The 21,517-nt window shown below is 40.6% G+C and overlaps 1 protein-coding gene across 2 annotated transcripts in view; it reads right to left on the bottom strand.

Annotated features, from left to right (window-relative positions):
- Nucleotides 1–17,588: 17,588 nt before the first annotated feature.
- MAN1A2 (mannosidase alpha class 1A member 2) overlaps nucleotides 17,589–21,517 on the bottom strand; it is a 166,654-nt gene continuing 162,725 nt past the window's right edge. The window contains exons 13-14 of one of the 2 annotated variants that reach the window (XM_025397250.1): nucleotides 21,385–21,497; nucleotides 17,589–19,259 (exon numbers count right to left, since the gene is read on the bottom strand). In XM_025397250.1, the coding sequence (XP_025253035.1) occupies nucleotides 19,189–19,259; nucleotides 21,385–21,497 (184 nt within the window). In that variant the 3' untranslated portion in view covers nucleotides 17,589–19,188. Of the gene's footprint in view, nucleotides 21,498–21,517 lie in introns of both variants that reach the window. The other variant, XM_025397256.1, reaches the window with a different exon arrangement.

Genomic DNA, 21,517 nt, shown 5'->3' with positions numbered 1-21,517 from the left:
GTTTGTTATTCAAATCTGTCATTTTTGTTGGTTTTCTGCAGTAAACTCATCTTTGCAATTGCGTCCTTTTTTGAAATAAAGACAGGAGGCAGGGTCAAAGATGAATTCATCACGAAAATTTAAAAATACTTAGATGTAAGTGATAGTGAAATCACTACATGTCAAAGTTTATTGAAAGCAGCATATATAATATTTGACTTTTTTTCCAAATATTTGAAACAAATTCAACATTAGAAGCAAATACCTGAAAGAAACCTTTCAAACAAATTTTTACAAGCCTTAAATACTTGTATTAGGAAAGAATAAATTAATCGGGTAAGTCTCTACCTTAAGAAAATGAACAGAAACCTTAAAGACAATAGAAGGAGGTAAATAATAAACAGCAGAAATGAATGAAGTAGAAAGCAAAGAAAAATAGAATTAACAAAGCTGAAATCTGATTCTTTTGAAAGAATAATCTATACTCACTATCTTCACCCCCGCAATGTGGCTTTTAGCTCTTCTGTCATTCTATGAATGTTAGTATGGCAAAAACAAAACAAAAAAAGGTTCTAATAACTTCCTGGGCACTGAATCTTAAAGAACTATTGTTAGTCCCTATCTAATTTGCCTTCTGGGTGGCAATGGGTATTCTTGACTACTTCCTGAACTTCAGACTCAAATATCTCACTGCTTGTTCAAAATCCCCACTCAGATAGCTCATCAGCATTTTACACTTATGACCAAAATTGAGTCCATGAAGTCCTCCTTCCCCAAATTTACTCCTTTATTTTCCCTGTATCAGAAATGTCAACTGTGTTTTTCATTTCTCAAATGGGAAATATTTCTCAAGCTCTCTTTGCTTCCCTTCTTGATCTCTTAAAGTTTATTCTAAATCCCAAAGCCATAATAATCTTCAAAAATGCAAATCAGATCATATGACTCCCTTTAAAGCTTCCAGTAGCTTCCTACCACCCTTAGAAAAAATAATCCATACTTCTTACCTTGGCCTTCATGATCTGGCCCCTGCTTGTCTTTCCAGCCTAGCTCTCCCCATCCTTCTGCTCATTGCCATCCTCCTGCCATCCTGGGCCATCACATGTGTGTTTGCCTCAGGGCCTTTGTGCTGGCCACTCCTTCCCTCTGCCGAGAATACTGTCAGCCCAGAGCTCCTGTGGTTTCCTCTGTCCCTCCATTCAGGTGTCTGCACAAATATCTCCATTTTAGACAGGCTTTCCTTAACACTATATTTAATACAGGACACACATGCCTTCCCCATCTGCACTTACTCTTTGTACCCCTCCCATTATTTTACTTTTATTTACAATATCCATTACAATTGACATTCTATTTGTTTATTCATTTGTAAGTATCGTCATCCATCCTTGCCCTACTAAAAGTACGCAAATTGTCTTACTCACCAGTGTGTCTCCCATGTCTAGAACTGTGCCTGGGACATCATGGGCTTAATGACTACTTGGCGAATGTCTGAATTACATGATTACATGAATTAATAAACAGACCAGATTTGGAAGAGAAAAAGAAAGGACTCATAGATAGAAGGGGTTGCAGGCAGTGACTTAACCCTCTGATGCCACCTTCTTCATGAAGCTTTCCTAATTCCCAACTCTCTCTTCCCACAGCACATTAGGCCTGTTCTATAGCACAGAGTCCACCTTGCAGCTTGGGTATGTTTAGACTGCTGTGATATTCTTGAGAAGAGGTGCCATCTTTCAGTCACCTCTGCACCTCTGGTGCCTAACCTAGTCCTTGCCATAGAATAGATGCTCAATCGATGCTTGTCAAATTGAATTAAACCCATAATGGCTACACTCACTCCAGTCAAAAATGCCTTTAGCTTAATTGTTAAATGAGTCCCTTTCACCAACAAAAACCAGATTTTGAAATTATTGACAAAAAGACTAAATGGAATGAAGCTCTTTGCAGATGATTTTCCCGCTTCAAAGCAGCCTGAGAACAAAGTAGAAATGACAATATATTGATAGCTCCTGTATGGTAGGGACGAAATATAATGAATCATTGTAAATCCTACAGTAACTCAGCACTAATGATTACCAGTGTGATTCGTAAATAAACAAATGTTGCATGACTTTTTAAAAAGCCCCTCCCCCCTTTGCAGTTTTTGAATTTGCAAAGTACCCCCAGAAACGATCTCTAGGTCCCCCTCAAGCTAGATGATTAAAAACTTCTAGTTTCCTTTAGGAGGAGTTTTATGGTTCTTAAGCCCAAGAAAGTGAAAGCTCTGGGAAGCATCACTGCGTGGCTGAGGTGTGCTGAGTGGCTGTGGTTGTGCCCTCTACAGTCTTTGCTCTCCTAGTGTTGCCAGGAAATCAGGAACCATATTAACCAAGGTCTCTTCTGGCTTCCACTGGCTACTGGAGAGGCCAAGGAGTACTCTGCTCCCTGTTCTTTTCAAGAACCTTTGCTGGCCGGTGAACAACAAGCCATGGGCTCTGGGTGAATGAGGCTGCTGCACCTCTCCAAGCCGTCTCCCTTGGGCCTCCCCACAACACCGGAAACATACTTCGAGCTGAGTCTGCACAGGTGATCTTCCATGCTCTCTTCCTGAGCTAGGCTGACAGTGAATGTGGGTGAAGAAAGAAGGAAACGAATAAAGTATGTGAGGAGCAGCACTACGTGCCCTTGAAATCACAGATGTTTGTCAAGTGGAAAAATACCAAACCCTCAGCATGTTTCACTTTGTGTTTCTTGGAAACATTTCATCAAAGGGGCAAAATGAAATGTGCCATTTCTACTGGAGCCAAGTGTGAGCTGCTTCCTTCTTTTCTCCACAAACAGGTTGCCGTTTCCCAGTATTGGTCTGAAGAGGGCTGAGGCCCTGAATGCCCAGAGGGAACTGTGGATTGCGTCACACGGGTGCCCTTTCAGGAGAATAGCCCTGACATGCCTTTGGGAGGCATCCAGCAGTCTCCAGTTTTCTTCTCAGTCCTGACGTCTTCAGGGACTGCACTGTGGACAGTGCCGACAAGAGCTAGTCCTGCACGGCTCCTGGAAGCTTCAGCCCACCGTGGCCCCTACCCCAGGCAGAGGGTAACCTCAAGGTCATGACTTCCTCCTCCCCTGGTGCTGCTTTCTGTGAGCCAGGAGGGTGGCCTGGCCAGGCTTCCGAGCTCCTGGTCAGCTGTAGACCCTTGTGGGGCATCCCAGAGCTCCAGCGAAACTTACCCAGCCCAGGCAACAACTTTGGACCAAGCTGTGGAAGAAGAGGCCGCCCCCCGGCCCAGCTCTGAAGGGGAGTGAAGGATCCCTGTAACATCTCCAGTGGGCACTGGCTCTCAGGGATGGTTGGTTTTGTATTCTAAGCTGAAGTGGTGAGGGCTGGGCCCGCAGGCGGATTCAACCAGCCCTTGTTAGAGGTGGTACTACCTAGTGGTTAGGAGTGCAAGCTTTTGTTTCAAAAAACCATGGGGAAGCCCCTTAGCCTCTCTGAGGCTCAGTTTCCTCGCCTGAAAATGCGAGGGATGCTACTACCTCCCTCAGTTTGTTATGAGGAATACATGAGATGATGTTTGCAGTGCGATTAGCAGAGTGCCTGGCATTTTAGAAGGGCTTGACATATAAGGGTGTTATTGCTAAGCTGAATGAAAAGAGCCTGAGGTGTAGAGAGATTTATAGTCTTCACAGGACATGCGGCAACTACCTTCCACTTACAAACGTCATGGTAGACTGGAAGGTGTTGAGTAAGGCTGGAGCCAAGGGGTGACTGTGAGTGAAGTCCGGGACTCCTCTGCCCCAGACTCCGGTCCAACAGGACAAGCTGTTCCGGAAGGAAGGATAGTCTGAGCCTCAGCTAGACGGGCCTAGTGATGCCACGTGGGACAATCTATTTAAATCTTCACAACCACTCTGTAATAGGTGTATCACTATCCCATTTTTCAGATGAAAAAATGGAGGCTCAGAAAGAGATGTTATAGTTGTGGCCCAAGATCATACAGTGAATATGCAACAGAATATGCAACAGACACTGTTCACCTAAACACCTAAACTCAAAGCTTGCATGAGGCTGTAAAGCAAGGGGATGCTAAGAATAGGTCTGGGGTGGTCCAGCAATGAGGCTGTCCGGCCAGTGGCCCCTGTCCAGGGGTTACTGTGGCCTGGTCTCTAAAACCCCTGCTGTCTGCCTATTCTCCAAGCCTAGGCCTCTGACTCTCTGCAGACTATCTGAGCTCCATATATCCTTCCTTCCATAAACACCTTTTATGTAAGTAGCCAGGGTTGGTTTTTGCTCCTTGCATTGAAGAACACTGACAGACAATCCAAAGCCTCAGCAGGCTGTCTCCTCAGTGATGCTGCCTGCCTTGACTGGGAATAGGAGGAGGGTGTTGCTTTGGCCCTACAGGGCTCAGCTGGCTACCTTTGGCCTTGCTCTTTCTCCCTTGAAATGCCTTTGCTAAGCCCAGGAGTATAGGGCTTTCTGCTGGTCTCCATTATGTAAGCCTAGCTACATAGTCAAGTGGGGTGGGACTCCAGCAGACAGGGTTGGGGGCCACCCACAGCAGTAACCCCTATGATATATAACCCCTCCCACTGGTCACACAGTGACACATGTACCCATAGACCCTTGCATTCTTACAAACAATGCCAGCTTCACATCCTCCCCCTCCTCCATCTGCATGTACACCCCACATGTGTACATTCTTTGTCCTTCTGGCTCCCGTGGCCCAGTCTATTTCTCTTCCCCATCAGCCAATTGAGCCACCCATCCATTTTGGTGCTGGAACAGTGTTAGCTGGGAAGCAGGAAGTGGTGGGTGATGAGGCTAGAACAATATGGAGGGGCTACACTGATACCTCCCCGTGAGGACAGGGAACCTCTGAAGTGCCGTATCAGATACAAGATCTTGGGTTGCCAGCTGGGGGCTGCTGCTGTCTGTAGCTCCCTGCTCCAAGAGGTTAGCAGGACCATGCTGTGGTTGGAGGCCTGCGTGAAGAATCCCTGGATGACCCTACTGCTGCTTCCATTCTGAGTCTATCTTCTTCATTTTTAGAGACAAGGTCTCAGTCTGTTGCCTAGGCTGGAGTGCAGAGGCATGATCCTATCTCACTGCAGCTGCAATTATAGCTTAAGCAATTCTCCTGCCTCAGCCTTTGGAGTAGCTAGGACTACAGGTGTGAGCCATCACGCTCAGCTAATTTATTATTTTCTGTAGAGTCAGGGTCTCACTATGTTGTCCAGGCTGGTCTCAAACTCCTGGCCTCAAGCAGTCCTCCCACCACAGCCTCCTGAAGTGCTGCATTCCAGGTGTGAGCTACCATACCCTCCTCATCTGGGGTCCTCTCCTTTTGCCATACTGCTTTCTGCTTCCTAAGGCAGATAAGATAAAACACACAATCCAATCTCCAGGGACAACTGCCTGGCTTCCCCCTTCCTCCAACCCAGCAGATTATAAGGCAGAGGCTCTGCCTTGTTCCTCTTCCTAGAGCATCCCATAGACTTATGAATTGAAGGCGAGCCTAAAAGGACTGGGAGTGCAGATGGGTGGCTGATTTCGATGCTCCCCTCCGGGCAGAGTTGAGGAACTCAGTGTCCTGGATGTTTCTTCCTGATTAACAAATGCCTCCAGGTCAAGGTAGCCTGGAATGCTGGGCAGTTTACTTCTTTGGGTTCATTCCTCCTAGATTTTGGTCTGGTCATCCTTCACTAGGCTTTTAGTTCTTCAATGCTTTTTAAAAGAGATTTCTTTTCTTTTCTTTTTTTTTGAGATGGAGTTTCGCTCTTGTTGCCCAGGCTAGACTGCAGTGGTGCAATCTTGGCCCAATGCAACCTCTGCCTCCCGGGTTCAAGCAATTCTCCTGCCTCACCCTCCGGAATAGTTGGGATTATAGGCACGTGTCACCACGCCCTGCTAATTTTTGTATTTTTAGTAGAAATAGGGTTTTGTCATGTTGGCCAGGCTGGTCTTGAACTCCTGACCTCAGGTGATCCGCTTACCTTGGCCTCCCAAAGTGCTGGAATTACAGGCGTGAGCCACTGCACTTGGCCTCATTTTAAGATTTATTTGGCTTTTCAAGTTGTCCTCAGTAGGGGGGTTGGTAGAGAGTCCACGGGTAACATTATTAGTCCAGTCTGACAGAAAATAAAACAGGCAGTTTCCCTAGTCCTTCGGACTGCCACTTCCTATAAAACTATTTCTTATCCTTTTTCTCAAGTTTTTTCCCCTTAAATGCCGACATCTTCTCCCCCATTCCCACTCAATCTTACTTCCTATTTTGTTGAGAAAATAGAAGCAATCAGAAGAGAACTCCCCTGTGCTGCCCCTCGTACTACCTGCTTCTCTTCCCAGTGCTTAGCTTCCCTTCTGTTACAATGAGGGAATCGTCCAAACGCACTGGCGAGGCCACGCCTACCACCGACCTAAGGACGTGGGTCCCACAGTTATCCTCTCTCCTGCAACACCTTACTTTTCTGATGGGAGTATTCCCATCAGAATGAAACAGACTGTAGTATCACCCTCCAAAAGAAAATCTCTTCTTGATCCTCTATCTCTAATGCCTGGCTACCACCTGTTTTTATGCTCCTCATTGCAAGTGAAACTCTTGTGAAGGGTTGTTTACACTCAATGTCTCTACCTCTTCTTCCATTTCCTCTTGAACCTCCTCTGAGCTGGCTTCTGCCCCCTTATTCCACAGAACAGTTTTTGTCAAGATCACCAGACACCACCACGTTGCCAAACCCAATCCAATTCTCAGGACTCATTTTACTTAATCCATCAGTGGCTCACTCCCTCCTTGGTTTCTGGGTTTTCCCCCGAGTTCCTTGGCTCTCTCTGGTCTTCTCTGCTCCCTTCTTATCCCACAGACCTCTAAACACTGGATGGCCTCAGGGCTCAGCCCTTGGGTGATTTCTTTTCTCAACCTCTAAGTGGCTTTACCCTAATGGATCTCAAGTCTACAAGGCTATACCCTGACAATTGTCCAAATTTGTATCGCAGGCCCAGGCCTCTCCTGATCTCCAGGTTCACACGGTTAACTACTTAGTAAACATGTAGATGCTTAATAAGAAATGAAAATTTAACATGTTCAAGAACAAATTCCTCATTGCACCCCTCCTAGATCTTAACCTTCTCCATTCAGAAATGGTCACTGCATTCTTCCAATAGCTCAGATCAAACACACTGGAGTCAAACCTTTTCTTTTTCATACCCATAATCAATCTCGTCAGCTTTACCTTCAAAATATAGACCATAGTTGTTCTCTCTCACCGCTGGTCTGAGTCACCAGTATTCCTCACCTGAATTATTTCAGCAGCCTCCAAACTGGTGTCCCTTCTCCCATCATGGCTCCCCTACCATCTGTTTTCCACACAGAAGCCAGAGCGACCCTTTGAAAACAGCATATCATGTCACAACTGTGCCCAGTCTCCTGGGGCTTCTATTTTACTTGGTGTAAAAGTAAAAAAGAAATTTTTTTTTTGAGACAGGGTCTCACTCTGTCACCCAGGCTGGAGTGCAGTGGCACGATCAAGGCTCACTGCAGCCTCAACCTCCCAGGCTTCTCCCGCCTCAGCCTCCCCAGTAGCTGAGACTCCAGGTGTGCATCACATCTGGCTAATTTTTTTGTATTTTTAGTAGTGACAGGGTTTCGCTGTGTTGCCCAGGCTGGTCTCGAACTCCTGGGCACAAGTGATCCTCCCACTCAGCCTCCAAAGTGCTGGGATTACAGGCGTGAGCCACTGCACCTGACCAAAAGTCAAACTCTTGACAAGGGACTACAGGGCCTTCCAAGACGGGGCCGTGTTACTTTGCTAGTCTCCCCTTCTGCCTTCCCCTAGTTCATTCTGCTCCAGCCTCTTGCTCTTCTTTGAATGGGTGGTGCACTGTGGGAACCCTTCGGCAGCCCTGCCCAGAAGGACTGGGTGCTGGAAACTGCAGCGCCCTCCTTGCCTCCTAGCCATCAATGTCTCCTCCTAAAATGTCTTTCCCTCATTTGTTGCAGCTGGACTCCTATCACATCCTACAAACCTCTCATTGCTCAAATTTCAGTCAAATGGGTAATTCCTCTCTGAAAGCTCGAGTTATAAATTCCTCACCACTCTCTCTTCACCACCACGTAGCTCCTCCCTACTTCAAAAGGTTCAATTCTAGCCCCCCACCTCACCCTTAATTAGGTAAACTCACTTCCCCTGTTCCCTGACTCAACTTCCTTCTACACTCTAGTAGCATTTGGTACACACCTTTACTAGCAAAACATAACCTTCAGCTTGCCCATCATCCTCTACCGGCTTGGAGGCTCCAGAGGTTAGATGTCACAGTTGGCTCTGGATCTCCAGTGTCTCACACAGTTTTTAGTACATATATATTCAACAAATGTTTAAAGAAAAATAATTTCAAAAGGACTTAGGCAGAGTGATGTCCTAACAACTATGGACAACTACAATTTATGTCAGGAAACATACTATTCCACAACACACCTATTGTTCTACATGAGCTAAAATCATTCGTAGGGTTCAAATCAGATTTCTTCTAGGCTTCTCTTCTGTCATGAGATTATATTTTTCATCTTCTAATAACTCTTACCTATTAGCTCAATGTCTTTAAAAGAAGGCAATCACATTTTAAAGGAATGGGAAAAGTCTTTTGTCTTCTGTTTGTAGAATGTTTCATCACTGATTTGGTTCCAGTGGAGGCTGTGGAGGCCCCAGCAGGCTGCTGGTATAGTAGTCTTGCCTGAACAACCAAGAACCTTGGCATCCTGCTGTCAGCCAGCAGCAGGGTGTATTGACAAACTTAAGCAAGGTGTTTCACTGTATCTCCAGCCTCCCAGGCTTCAATTAGCTGACGATGGGAGGGAGGGAGAGGCGAGGGAGAGGGGAGAGGGAGGAGAAGGGGGGGGGGGGGGGGGGGGGAGAGGGGAGGGAGGGGAGAGGGGAGGAGAGGTGGAGAGGGAGGGGAGAGAGAAAGATATTACTGCCCTCTGGTGGCATAAATTTCTAGACTCTTACTGATGAACTGCTTCAAAATACTGAGCCCACACCAAATTCGTTTTGAGTCATTCTAAGTTTTGATGAGTGATAAGTATTTTTGAAAGCCATTCCCAGGGGAGTCCCTTAACCTCTTCTTAAGTAACATTCACTTTTGCATCTTATGGGCTCTTTGGTACTGGGGGAGGATTGAACCCTGACTTTTAAAAGGAAGAATCACTCTTAGGGATCTTGGTAGGTGCCCCTGTTGGACCCCCACTCAAGGCCTTTAAGAGCTACAGGAAAGGGCACTCTTAACGGTTCTCAGTAAAATGGATGTCCTTGTTCTTCAAGTTCAAGGCCAGTCTCCCTACCTGTGCTTTGGACCTCATAGTCCTGGCCCCTTCTTCAGGTATCTTTGCCTTATCAAATAGCTCCCTTTCCCCTTGTTTTCAAATTCAATTACCTCTTAAAATTCAGTCCCAGTGTCAGTTACTTTCCTGTTTATCCTCCTCCCTCCCAAATCTATGCTAAGCTTGATGAGGATCATACTCTACCCACATAATACTGAAAGCCACACTATTAAGCAACCCAGTCCTGTTTGAGGGTACAGATTTTATTTTGATTTCTATATACCTGAAGCCTATGAGAGCTTCTGGCAAACAGTAGGTGAAAGCTCAAAAAATGTGTGGAATAACTATATTAATGATCTCATAAATTACATTCGAATGTTCTAGTCCAGTTCCATTTTATAGAAAATAAACTGAGGTCCAGAGAAGTTTAATAACTTGCCAAAGGCCTTACAACCAATCAGTCAGGGGAAGATCAAGGACTACAATTTTTGGGTTCCTGACTAATTAAGGATCCCCGACACTAGGTCCTCCTGACACTGTGAATCATTGTTTGCCATGTATTTTCTACATTTGTAGAAAAAGAAAGCAATACATGCCATATATTTTTATAAGGTGTGGACTTTTCTTAGTGTGTATGGTTTTGATAAAGCTTTTATTGATAGAAAACTCAGAATCAAGAGTAATGGACTACAATCACCCTTAAATGAGGCAGCCTGGCCTGGTGGAAAGAGTATTGGCCTCTGAGAACTGGGGTGTTTATTCAACAAATTTGTTGTTAAGAGGAATAAAAAGATGACTAGGATACTGTCTACGTCCTTAAGCAGCTGATAACCTAGAAGAGGTAGACATGTCCACAAATGATTATTATAAGGTAGAATGTGAAGGGTTGTAGAAGTTATGAACAAACTATGGATGTACAAATACGGAAGAATCACTCAAAGTTTGGGAAATCAGGAAAGGTTCTGTTAAAGTTTTTAGTCTTCTAAGAACAGGAAAGATGAGTAGGGCTTTGCTGGAACTGGATAAAGGCCTCTCAGATGGGAAGAGTAAAGCTTTAAGAAGACTGAAAATCGGCTGGTCACGGTGGCTCATTGCTGTAATCCCAGCACTTTGGGAGGCCGAAGCGGGTGGATCACCTAAGGTCAGGAGTTTGAGACCAGCCTGACCAACATGGAGAAACCCCGTCTCTACTAAAAATACAAAATTAGCCGGGTGTGGTGGCGCATGCCTGTAATCCCAGCTACTCAGGAGGCTGAGGCAGGAGAATCGCTTGAACCCGGGAGGCAGAGGTTGCGGTGAGCCAAGATCGCACCACTGCACTCCAGCCTGGGCAACAAAAACAAAACTCTGTCTCAAAAATAAAAATAAAGGCTGGAAATTGTAGAGGAACTTATAAAGAATATGAACAAAGGTATCTATATATACATCTATCTATTCATTTCTGGAACGGCAAATGGTAGAGTGAGAAGCTCAGCAAATCATTTCCCTCAAAAGGAATAAAATGGACAATTAAAATACTTGAACCATTTAGGATTCTGGAAATTGACCAAAGGCATACAACAAAGTGAGAAGTATTTATCCAAGAAAAACTCCCGGACCAGGAAAGAACAGTGTGTCTGTGATGTTTTAGCCCAGAGCTGCTCTCATCCCCTTCCAGCTCCATCAGCATGGCAGCTCTGTCAGGGCAGGACAGGTTTGAGGGTTACCTGATTTGGAGTGGAATGCAGAAAAACTCCCGTGCTCCTAGGCATTGCTAGAAACAAAAGGAATCTCAGTAGCAAATGAATGGGAAAGGCCGATGCAGTTAGCCTAAGGTTTTTGTTCTGGTTGGGGCAAGCAAGAGATTGACAGACAAGCCAGAAACTTAACAGGGAGATTCATGGAATGAAACAGCCATAGTGTACTTGCAACACATCTCTGGTGGCATGGAAGGATGCATGCAAGAGCAAGGTTGAGCATAATTTAAGAGAAACCAGAGAAAGCCCTAGCTACCTCTGAACATTTCTGACTAAACGTGAGGCCTTAGACATAAGACCTTGAGTGAAGTAAAAGCTGGGAAGGCTTGTAAACTGCATAAACTTTGAATGTGTTCTCCAGTTTACACATGGATCCACTGGCAACACGTAGAAGCCCTTCCTAGTTAAATGTATTTGGGTACAACCCCTGACAAATCATTGGCTGACCACTAAACTATACTGACACAGGGTTGATCCTAGGAAGCCAGGCTTAAAAAATATAAACAAGATTTTAGAAATACAAAACTAAGCAAAGACATCAATGACTGTGCAACATGGGGAAAAGAGCCTCCAAAGAATTAGTCTACACCAATCACTAAACAAACAGAACATCAGCTGCAACAACTACCACCTCGCTGGGTCAGAGAGATCAGATCAGAACCCAGAGGTCTACAATAATGTTATCTAAAATGTCCAGTTTTCAACAAAAAATTACAAGATATGCGAAGCAGCAGGAAATAGTGGCCCATTTTCAGGAAAAAGAAGTACCTTAACTCTACCCCACTAGATGCCAGAATCACCCCCTACCCCCAGTCATGACAACCAAAAATGTTTCCAGACATTGCCAAATGTCCCTGAAGGGAGGAAGGGCAAAGTCACCCTCTGGCTAAGAACTACTGCTCTAACGCTAGTTATCACATAGTGTGATACTGGGATAAGACATATATCAATGGAATAAAATTAAGAGTCCAGAAATTAGTATCAGCTGACATTTCACAAAGGTGCCAAAGCAATTTCTAGGAAAGGGATAATCTTTTCAATAAATATTGAGATAACTGGATATTAATGCACAAAACATTGTTAGACCCTTCCTATACATGAGGAATTAACTGAAAATGAATCACAGACCTAAATGTAATAGCTAAAACTATAAAACTTTTAGAAAAACAATTTAGGTCAACTCTCAGTGACTTTGGATTAGGAAAGGAAAGCATAATCCATAGAAGACAACATTGATAACACTTCAGTAAAATTAAATTTTTCTGCATGTCAAAGACATGAATAAAAAATTGAAGACAAACCACAATCTCAGAGAAAATAAATACAGAATATATAAAGAACTCTTACAACTCAGTAAGACAATTCAATTTTTAAAATGGGCAAAATTTTGGAATAGGCATTTTGCCAAAGACATGAACAGTTACTATCACAGATGGTCAACATCATTAGTCATTTGAGCAATGCAAATTAAAACCACAATGAGATACAACTTCACACTCGTTAAAATGGCTATAATTAAAAAGGCAGATAATAAAAAGACAATAACAAGTATTAGTGGAGATGTGGAGAAACTGGTACCCTTGCCGTCATACATTGCTAGTGAGAATGTAAAAACAGTACTATGGAAGACAGTGTGGTAATTTATTGAGAAGTTATATATAACTTTACCGTATGACTCAGAAATTCCACTCCTACGTATATACTTGAGAAATAAAGACATATATCCACCCAAAGACTTGTATGCAAATATTCTTAACAGCATCATTCATAATAACCAAAAACTGGAAACAACCCAAATGTCTATCAATTAGTGAATGGTTAAATATGGTACATCCATACAATGAAATTTGTTCAGCAGTAAAAAGGAGTAACTCTTGATAGTTGCTATAGCGTTGATAAACCTTAATTGCAAAACATTATGCTAGGTTAAAGAAGCCAGATGCAAAAGACTACATACTGTATGATTTCATTAATATGAAATGTCTAGTTAAAAGGCAGATCTACAGAGACAGAAAGCAGACCAGTGGTTACCAGTGGCTGGGATGGAAATGGAGATTGACTGTAAATCAATAAATGGGATCTTTGTGGACTGTGGGATAGTTGTAGTTTTATAAACTTACTAAAAAAATCATTAAATCATACACTTAGAGTGGGAATATTTTATGTAAATCACATCTCAATAAAACATTTTTTAAAAAGTTAAACAAGGAAATTGCAAGAAATTTTTATATCCTTACCATATAAAGATAACTGCTATTAACTTTTTGTATATATTTTTGCTGTGTATCCAACAAAAAGTGACGTCTGCCATAGTTTTTAAACTGCTTGGTTCACATGCATTATCAATGTATTTGCATATTAAATTTTTTTATAACCACAACAAAAATACACGTCTTATTTCATAGAACCATGAAGGATAACACTGAAAGACTATCTTAAAGATCATCTAATGCCTTCATTTCATCCTCCCTTTTGGGTTTCAGTTTCCTTGTGCCTAAAATGAGAAGGTATAATTAGATGTTTTCTTGGCTCTTCACTGCCCTGTTTTAATTGCCCTTATTATTTTTTTTCTATTCCTTTAGAAATGATTACTCCAATCTGCTAACAAAAATACGTAAAAACAACTAAAGCTTTAAGCTAAATTTGGGCTGTCTGGATTTTTCTCATTTAATTATCCTAGAAATCCTGTATTATCCCTCTTTTAGAGGCAAGAAAATTGCGATTTAGTAGGGTTAAGAAATTTGTCTTAGAAAGTAGATTCAACCGGGAGCGGTGGCTCAAGCCTGTAATCCCAGCACTTTGGGAGGCCGAGGCGGGCGGATCACGAGGTCAGGCGATTGAGACCTTCCTGGCTAACACGGTGAAACCCTGTCTCTACTAAAAATGCAAAAAATTAGCCGGGCGAGGTGGTGGGCTCCTGTAGTTCCAGCTATTCGGGAGGCTGAGGCAGGAGAATGGCGTAAATCCGGGAGGCGGAGCTTGCAGTGAGCTGAGATCCGGCCACTGCACTCCAGCCTGGGCGACAGAGCGAGACTCCGTCTCAAAAAAAAAAGAAAGTAGATTCAAGGTTACCAGGTGACATGGTTTGCTGTGTCCCCACCTGAATCTCATCTTGAACTGTAGCTCCCATAATTCCCATATGTTCTGGGAGGGATTTGGTGGGAGGTAATTGAATCATGGCGGTGGGCTTTTTCCCGTGCTGTTCTTGTGATAGTAAGTCTCATGAGCTCTGATGGTTTTATAAAGGGCAGTTCCCCTATACAAGCTCTCTTGCCTGCTGCCACGTAAGACATGCCTTCGCTCCTCCTTTGCCTTCTGCCATGTGAGGCCTCCCCACCCATGTGGAACTGTGAGTCCATTAAACTTCTTTTTCTTTATAAATTACCCATTCTCAAGTATGTCTTTATTAGCAATGTGAGAACGGACTAGGAGTTGGGGGAGGAAAGGGAGCACTGGGGAGTTATTGTTTAATGGTTACAGAGTTTCTGTTAGGAATGGTGAAAAATCTGGAAATAGGTAGTGGCAATATGTTGCACAACATTGCTAATGTAATTATTAATGACATCAAATTGTACACTTAAATGGTTAAAACAGTAAATTTTATGTTAGATATATTTTACCACAATAAAAATAGAATGAAATAAACTTGTTAGGTCAACCAAGAAGGGTGCAGGCTCACTCACTATCTGAACCATTCTGAGCACTATTTGCATAATGACAGTTCCTTTGCAATCCAATGAAATAAAGATGGGTATTTCAGTTATCTGGCAAACAAAGAGAAGTCCAGATTTTATCAAATTATAGTCACTTAGAGCTCCTTATTTTTTTATTTTTTTTCTGGTCCTGTTTTTTTTAGTTTCAGTTGTTCCGGAAAATGTAAGTCTGCAATTAATTTTGATACATCCACAATGTAATTTCTTAAGTTTAAAAATTTTATCAAGTTGAAATCCACTGTGCCAGGAAGAATTAAGAAATCAAGGATGTAAACTGGCTGTCATTTCAGAAGGTTTTTACCACTACCTTATTTGATGCTCCCTGGGTAAGGGGTTTTAAATATCCTGTGCTTTTACAATATTGGCAGACTAAACCGCTATCTATAGTCCAGCTGATAGTATTGCTCAAGCCTTTTGGGCCTATATTTGCCCAAGAATCACTTAAGAAAGGTCAGGTCAGATTTTAATGTGACAGAATGAGGTCCAGTGACTGAGGCAGTCTTTAAGCTTAATGATCTCAGAGGCTGGACTGGACTAGCTCTTAGAGATAACATTACAGTAATACTATAAGGTTGTCACGTAAGTCTATGGTTTGTTTTCTCAAAATAGTTGGAATAAAATACGACTCTCTAAGTGAGTTCTTCATCCTTCTGTAACATCAAGAATGTAAAGATTAGCTGATCCAGAAGAAAGACTCTCTGAACGAGAGACTGAAGGCCACCAGTTACTGTAAAAGCCAAAGTTGCTCTTCTGTACATAGGAAGAAACTAAACTGTCATCAGTGGGTAAAAATGAAGGCTAAACAAAGAATTTTCACTTAAAGAACATCTTTATTTGAACTTTAATATACAATATTACCTTTAATTTATAAAAACCACATACTAGAGGACATGACTGGAAATCAGTTCAGGAGCAGCCAGTGGGTACCAATTTAGGAGATTATACTTACCCCACTTATTAGTTTAAGAAAAAATTCTATCAATGAATTTGAGACCAGTGATATTGAAGGATGGCATTTCAACTTCCAAATGCAGTAATTAAAATTGAAGATATTTTATTTAATTCAGCAAAAACTTCTAAATTTTCTTTAAAAAATATTTTTTTCCCAATGAAGAACTGAGCTTATCTTTATTATGTTTTCTGGTATACATCTTACAGTAGAATTTTGTAGAAATCAAATAGCCACAAGATATTTGCAATTGTTTAAAATCCTCTGCATATTAGTATGTATGTGTATGGGTGTGTGTGTGAGTCCCCACACTTACATTCACACCGAGCTGAAGCAGCCTGATAGCATGTTGGACCTGGAAAGGCAGTTCATTTATAATGTGGAAGACAGACAGTAAGTCTCTGCTCCCTCTATCATTCTGAATACAGGCTTCCCCTCCTCTAAAATTTCCCAAGATAGTGAAATATTTGACAAACTTCTTAAAGAAAAATCTATTATCTGTTAGCATGATTGGTGCACTGCAATGTATCTGCTAGTAATATGGTGTGTAATTTCACAAGCATTTTATGATTTCTGCAATTGTTAGGCTCAAACCAAGTTTGAAATGGATTAGCTGTTAAATAGTGGAAGTTTAAGGATGAGGTATGCTTTAGTTGAAAATGATGCATATAGACATTCTGAAATAATGCTACTGACTTGTAAAGGAATTGAGGAGAGTTACGCAAGAGAAACGGATTCTCCTTTTGGATACACCTTTTCCCTGCACTCCTCAGACTCAGGCTATTCTAGAGGTAACAGGGGCAGTACCGTTCTGCAGTCTAAAAAAGGAATAGTGGCTGCCAAATAGCAAATGAGTCACATAACCCATTTTCTGTTGCTTAGAATTCTTCAAAAGTTTGCTTTCTGCAGCACAAAGATCAAACATTCTATCATATTCTTGTTGTAGAGCTCTAAGAGTACCCAAGTGGATGAATTTCTGCAGCTCCAGCAATCCAGAATCCTGGTCAATGAGGGTCAATGAGCATGAGAACTTGGAGAACATAGTATTTTGACAATACACAGACCTTCATTTTACATAGAGAATCTGAAATTATGGCATTAAATGTCAAGGCAAAGATAATGGCGGATAGCATACCCATCTTCCCTTACCCCCATTCTGCCTCTTTCATTATAGTCAATCGTCCTGAAACCTGAACAGACTCCAGGAAGAGTGTATCTACTTTCAAGATAACAAAATAAATAGCTTTAGGTTGTACAGGTACACACAATCATACATACGCACATCATTTTGATTTAAAAATGAATTACATAAATCAAAACAGAGAGAAAAGACGCAGATCAAAGGTTAGAGGGTCTAACACAAAATAAACTTGGGATCGGAGTCACTAACTATGACCCATGGACCAAATCCAGCCCTCCATCTGCTTTTGTAAATAAAGTTTTCCTGGAACATAGCTACGCCCATTCTTTACATGGTATCTATACCTGTTTTCAACAATTCAACAGCAGAAATGAGTAATAAGAGAGACTGTATAGCTCCCATAGCCTAAAATATTATCTGGAAGCTTGCTGACCAGTTATAGATCAAAAAGAGCATGTCCATCATGCTCTGAATGAGCTAAAGTAACAGAAAATCATCTTTATTCGTGTTCTTGAGCCAGAATAAATGGATTAAAATATCTCCGTATCATATATAGTTACTCTAAATTCTGCTTATTAGTGCAGCCAAAACCAGTTTCCAACTGTTAATTAACAAAAAGTATTAAAAATTTATCTGTGTATAATTGTATTTATATACATATATAGATCTTGATCATATATATAATAGAGAGAGAGGGGAAATCATAGGAGCTAGCCAATTTGAGTATAAGGAAACCTAAAGAAAAATAACTCAAAATATTACTACTAGGAACTGTTATTTGGAACTCTGAATATTTTAGCATATTTTTCTTTATATTTAACAGCATGGGACTATTAATAGGGCCCATACCAGAGGAAAGACAATTTACAATTGCAAATTTTACCCATGAATTATGTGACAAAATCTTTTTGAATATAAAATAACCAGCATTTCTATAAAACACTGCTTTTTAATTATGCAATTAAAGTGATATAGCAAAATAAGAATGTTTTTATTTCTAAAGTAAGTATTTTAGTCAAAGTTGCATCAGAAATCAAGTACTTCTTTGACATTTTCAAGAGATTTTACTTATTAACTACAATTATAGTTGTTAGTATTATACAATAACACATTGTTTTAAAATATATTATAAACCTTTTCTTTTTCCTCTTTATATGAAATATAAAATTAAGAATTTTGTAACACGATTCATATTGGAAACGTTTAAAATGTTGTGAGCTACTCTCATACAGAAAATGCTGTGGAATCACATAAAACATTCTAATGATTGAAAGTGCCAGGCACAATGCTTGGCACATATTAGATACTTCATAAATGTTCATTCACGCATTCTCTCATTTACTCATGCACTCATTAAAAAAACTCCAGGCTTAAGGAGAAACTGCATTATAATGAGAAAGGCAAACACAATCTTTTATCAACAAATTTGGAGTTTTGACAAAGACTTTGGCAATGGAGAGCGGAGAAGATGAGAGGATGATGATTAAGATTTCAAACTGCTTGGTTAAAATCTAGCAAGTATAGCCCTGAGTTGCCCTATATGACATCATAGAGGATCAGGGTCAATACTCCATAAAAAGAACGCATTTCCTTTCAATACCCAGGTTTCATTTTACATATAAACATCTGCTTGAAAGTCAGGAATACGTTGATGTTAGAGAGACATAAAATATGCAACCCACAAGAAAGTAAGAACCACCTGACTGGGGACTTATTTTTCGAGTTGAGACTTCTTTTTGGTTAGGGCCCCATTCTCTTGGTTTTAACAACTTAATACTGGTTGAATAATAATAATAATAATAAATCTGGTTTAACATAAAAAGTGTGATTCTAAAATGAAGAGAAATAAATGTAGAAGGAAGAAGAGTGTTCAAAATTCCTGTTTTTTCTATTATGCACCAACTGATCTATCTATTCTGCACATTTGTGCCAAAGGCACAAGGTAAAGTGTCAGCTCTTTGAAGAGGCACCTGGAAAGGACCATTTCTGGGCTTTTTGCAGAAGGTCTTATAAATGCAATGAATATTTAACCTGAGTATTAAGGTCTAAAAAATGCAAAGAGCTGTAAAAGACAGAAGAAAGGAAAGAACATTCTTGGAAGCTAAGCATTATATGGGATAAGAATTGATCCTGAAGGAAATAATTTAAAAATCTATAACAAAAATAAAACATGACACTGGCAAGTCATTTGTAGCTGACTTTAATTGCCTTTGGTATTCAGGAGATTAAAAAAATGGAAGTAATTTTATAAGCTCTAGTCTTTCCATCACACAGAAGGTAGGGAGTGGTAAAGAAGACCCTTCCATTGTCCCTGTCAAATTCTTTGTTTGTACCAGAACTGGCTCTGCTTGCATACTTCCCTGCCTTCTCTTAAGCTTCAGTCATCTGGGTAATACAAATAGAGCACTTGGGAGTAGGGGTTCTGTCTCCTCATTCCTTGAGAAGTTCCTGCGGAACCAAGAAGGTCCCTTTACGCTGCATTCTTCTCAACAAGGTGAAAGAGAGTTCAGAGAGTTCAATGCCATCTGCACTGCTGCTCTGGGTCTTGGCCAACTCAGGTTTTTCACTTTTTCTCAGTGATTCATAAGTGGGCTTGTGCTACTTTTATGAGGAAGGCTAATGTTTTTTAGAACCAAATACTTTCCCTTTTCCCTTCTACAGTTACAGTAGTATATATAACTTTCTCATTTAGAAATTTAAATGTTCAAGTAGTAAAAGATATTACAATGTCAAAACATGTGCTATAATTTAACTCTCTTAAGGACTATTGTAACTGGCCCTGCATCTTTGTTTTCTATGTATACTGAAAACTTTTGCAGTGGTTATCATTTACGGATCATCAGCAGAACTGTCAAAATTAATGATTTGTGGTGTAAGATGATCAACCTTAGAAAATATTATATTAATTAATCAAGTCTTTTCCCAACTTAAAAGCTAAGTTAAAAAGAAAAGCTATCAAACAAGAAAATAAGCCTTCAGAATTCCAAGGTGGGCTTCTTGTACGAACTTTGTTTCATGAAATCTTCAAATTCAGAGTAAATATTATACTAAACTGTTTCTAACTTTTATTAATGTCAATGGAAGATGTCTACATTAAATGAAAAGAGCAAAAAAGTATCTTGCACTGTCACATAAATTTAAGGACAGAAAATTTGTTAAGCACTAGATATTTATCTTATAGTTCCTGATAAAATTTAAGTTCTTTTTGCCGAAATATAAAGAACTAGTAGTTTATTTAAAAAGAAATATCAATGCAAAACCTACTGATAAGATAAAAGTCCCTTAGACATGTTCCAATTTTAGTGTAATAACACCACTCTTTTAACACTGAAAATTGTTCTGAAACTATTCTGATTCTTTGGAATTCTATAATATTCTTGGAGAAAATTAAAATACATAAAATATCTGTGAACAACTCACTCATCTGATGAGATTATAAATAAAAGATCCCCTATCCCTATTCCAGATAGAATATTTAAGAAAGTTTCACTGGGTTTGTTTTGCTTTAATAAGTTATAAAAGTAACTTATTTAGCTTATCAAGGCAAATTTAGAGCTGCCTAATAGTATAGTGAATTTTGCCAAGCCACATAAAAAAAGTTGTAAGTTGAGTGACTCTACTAACTTTATTATGAAATTAAAGTGAATAAAATTTACTTGGTAGATGTGTTGGTCTGGAAAAATAAAGTACCAACAAAACCAAGGATTGCTCTTAGAATAGGTTTCAAGGCAACAAACTGCGGCATCTTCCCACTTTCTGTCACGCTACTAACTGCAGACTGAACTACATGCAAAAAATCCCAAACCCAGGCTCATAAGTGGTGATTATGATAAACAGCAGTTTCGATGATTCCATATGAAGAAAAAGATTTGAGTATTCTTTGTGAGATCATGCCCCCAGAGAAAATTAAACTTAACCAAGAAATTTCAATGAAATAGATTGGGATTTGAAATGGTTGCCAGTCTGGTCATCCAATGGGGAACCTGAAAATTCAGATAGGGTTAGGTACTCCTATTTCTTTTTTGAGTCTTCTTGTTACTGATACAATTATACTATTCTTTCATTCTTGTTTATTTTAGTTCATTCCATTATTAAAATGGAGAAAAAGTGATAAGCAATATGTAAATATTTGATTTGAATGCTGCTCCACTGTAGGAGGAAACAAATATATAATTGGTTCCAAAGGCCATCTTGAACTCCTGCAAGGTGCTCTATATTCTTGGCTTGCTTTCAGGAAGTCTAGCCTCCAGACTTCAGGACTCTAAAAACAATACAGTAGAAACAGGCAACATTTCTCATGTGACCACCTCATTAACGATCAAAGCACATCCAGGTCTCTGTCCTACATATACCAGAACATGTTTTGGTCAGGTATAAAATGGAATAATTTCAAAGTTGACGTATCTACAAGTTGAAAAGTCTTAGGGGGAATAGTTTCACCCTGTCATGTTGACATAGAGGTCCAGGTTTTCAAAAGCCGCCTCTCCAAACTAATTTCTGTAGTGGTCCATGTAAACAAAACACAGGTGAGAATGGTCCTTCTGGAACTGCTTTCATCGGACAGCAGGATTACCTGAAAGTGTGGTGTTGGCTAAATGTAACACAGGCAGAGGGTGAGCCTCTGTATTAAACACCCAGTGGTCTAAAGGTAAAAGGTCATCACCGGAGAACAGCAGATACAAATATCTGAAAATAAAAAGGGGAGA

Source organism: Theropithecus gelada, chromosome 1 (assembly GCF_003255815.1).
Source record: "Theropithecus gelada isolate Dixy chromosome 1, Tgel_1.0, whole genome shotgun sequence".
In the NCBI taxonomy this organism is placed as follows: Eukaryota; Metazoa; Chordata; class Mammalia; order Primates; family Cercopithecidae; genus Theropithecus; species Theropithecus gelada.
The sequence above is the reverse complement of the archived record's forward strand: the minus strand, read 5'-3'. Positions and strand labels throughout refer to the sequence as shown.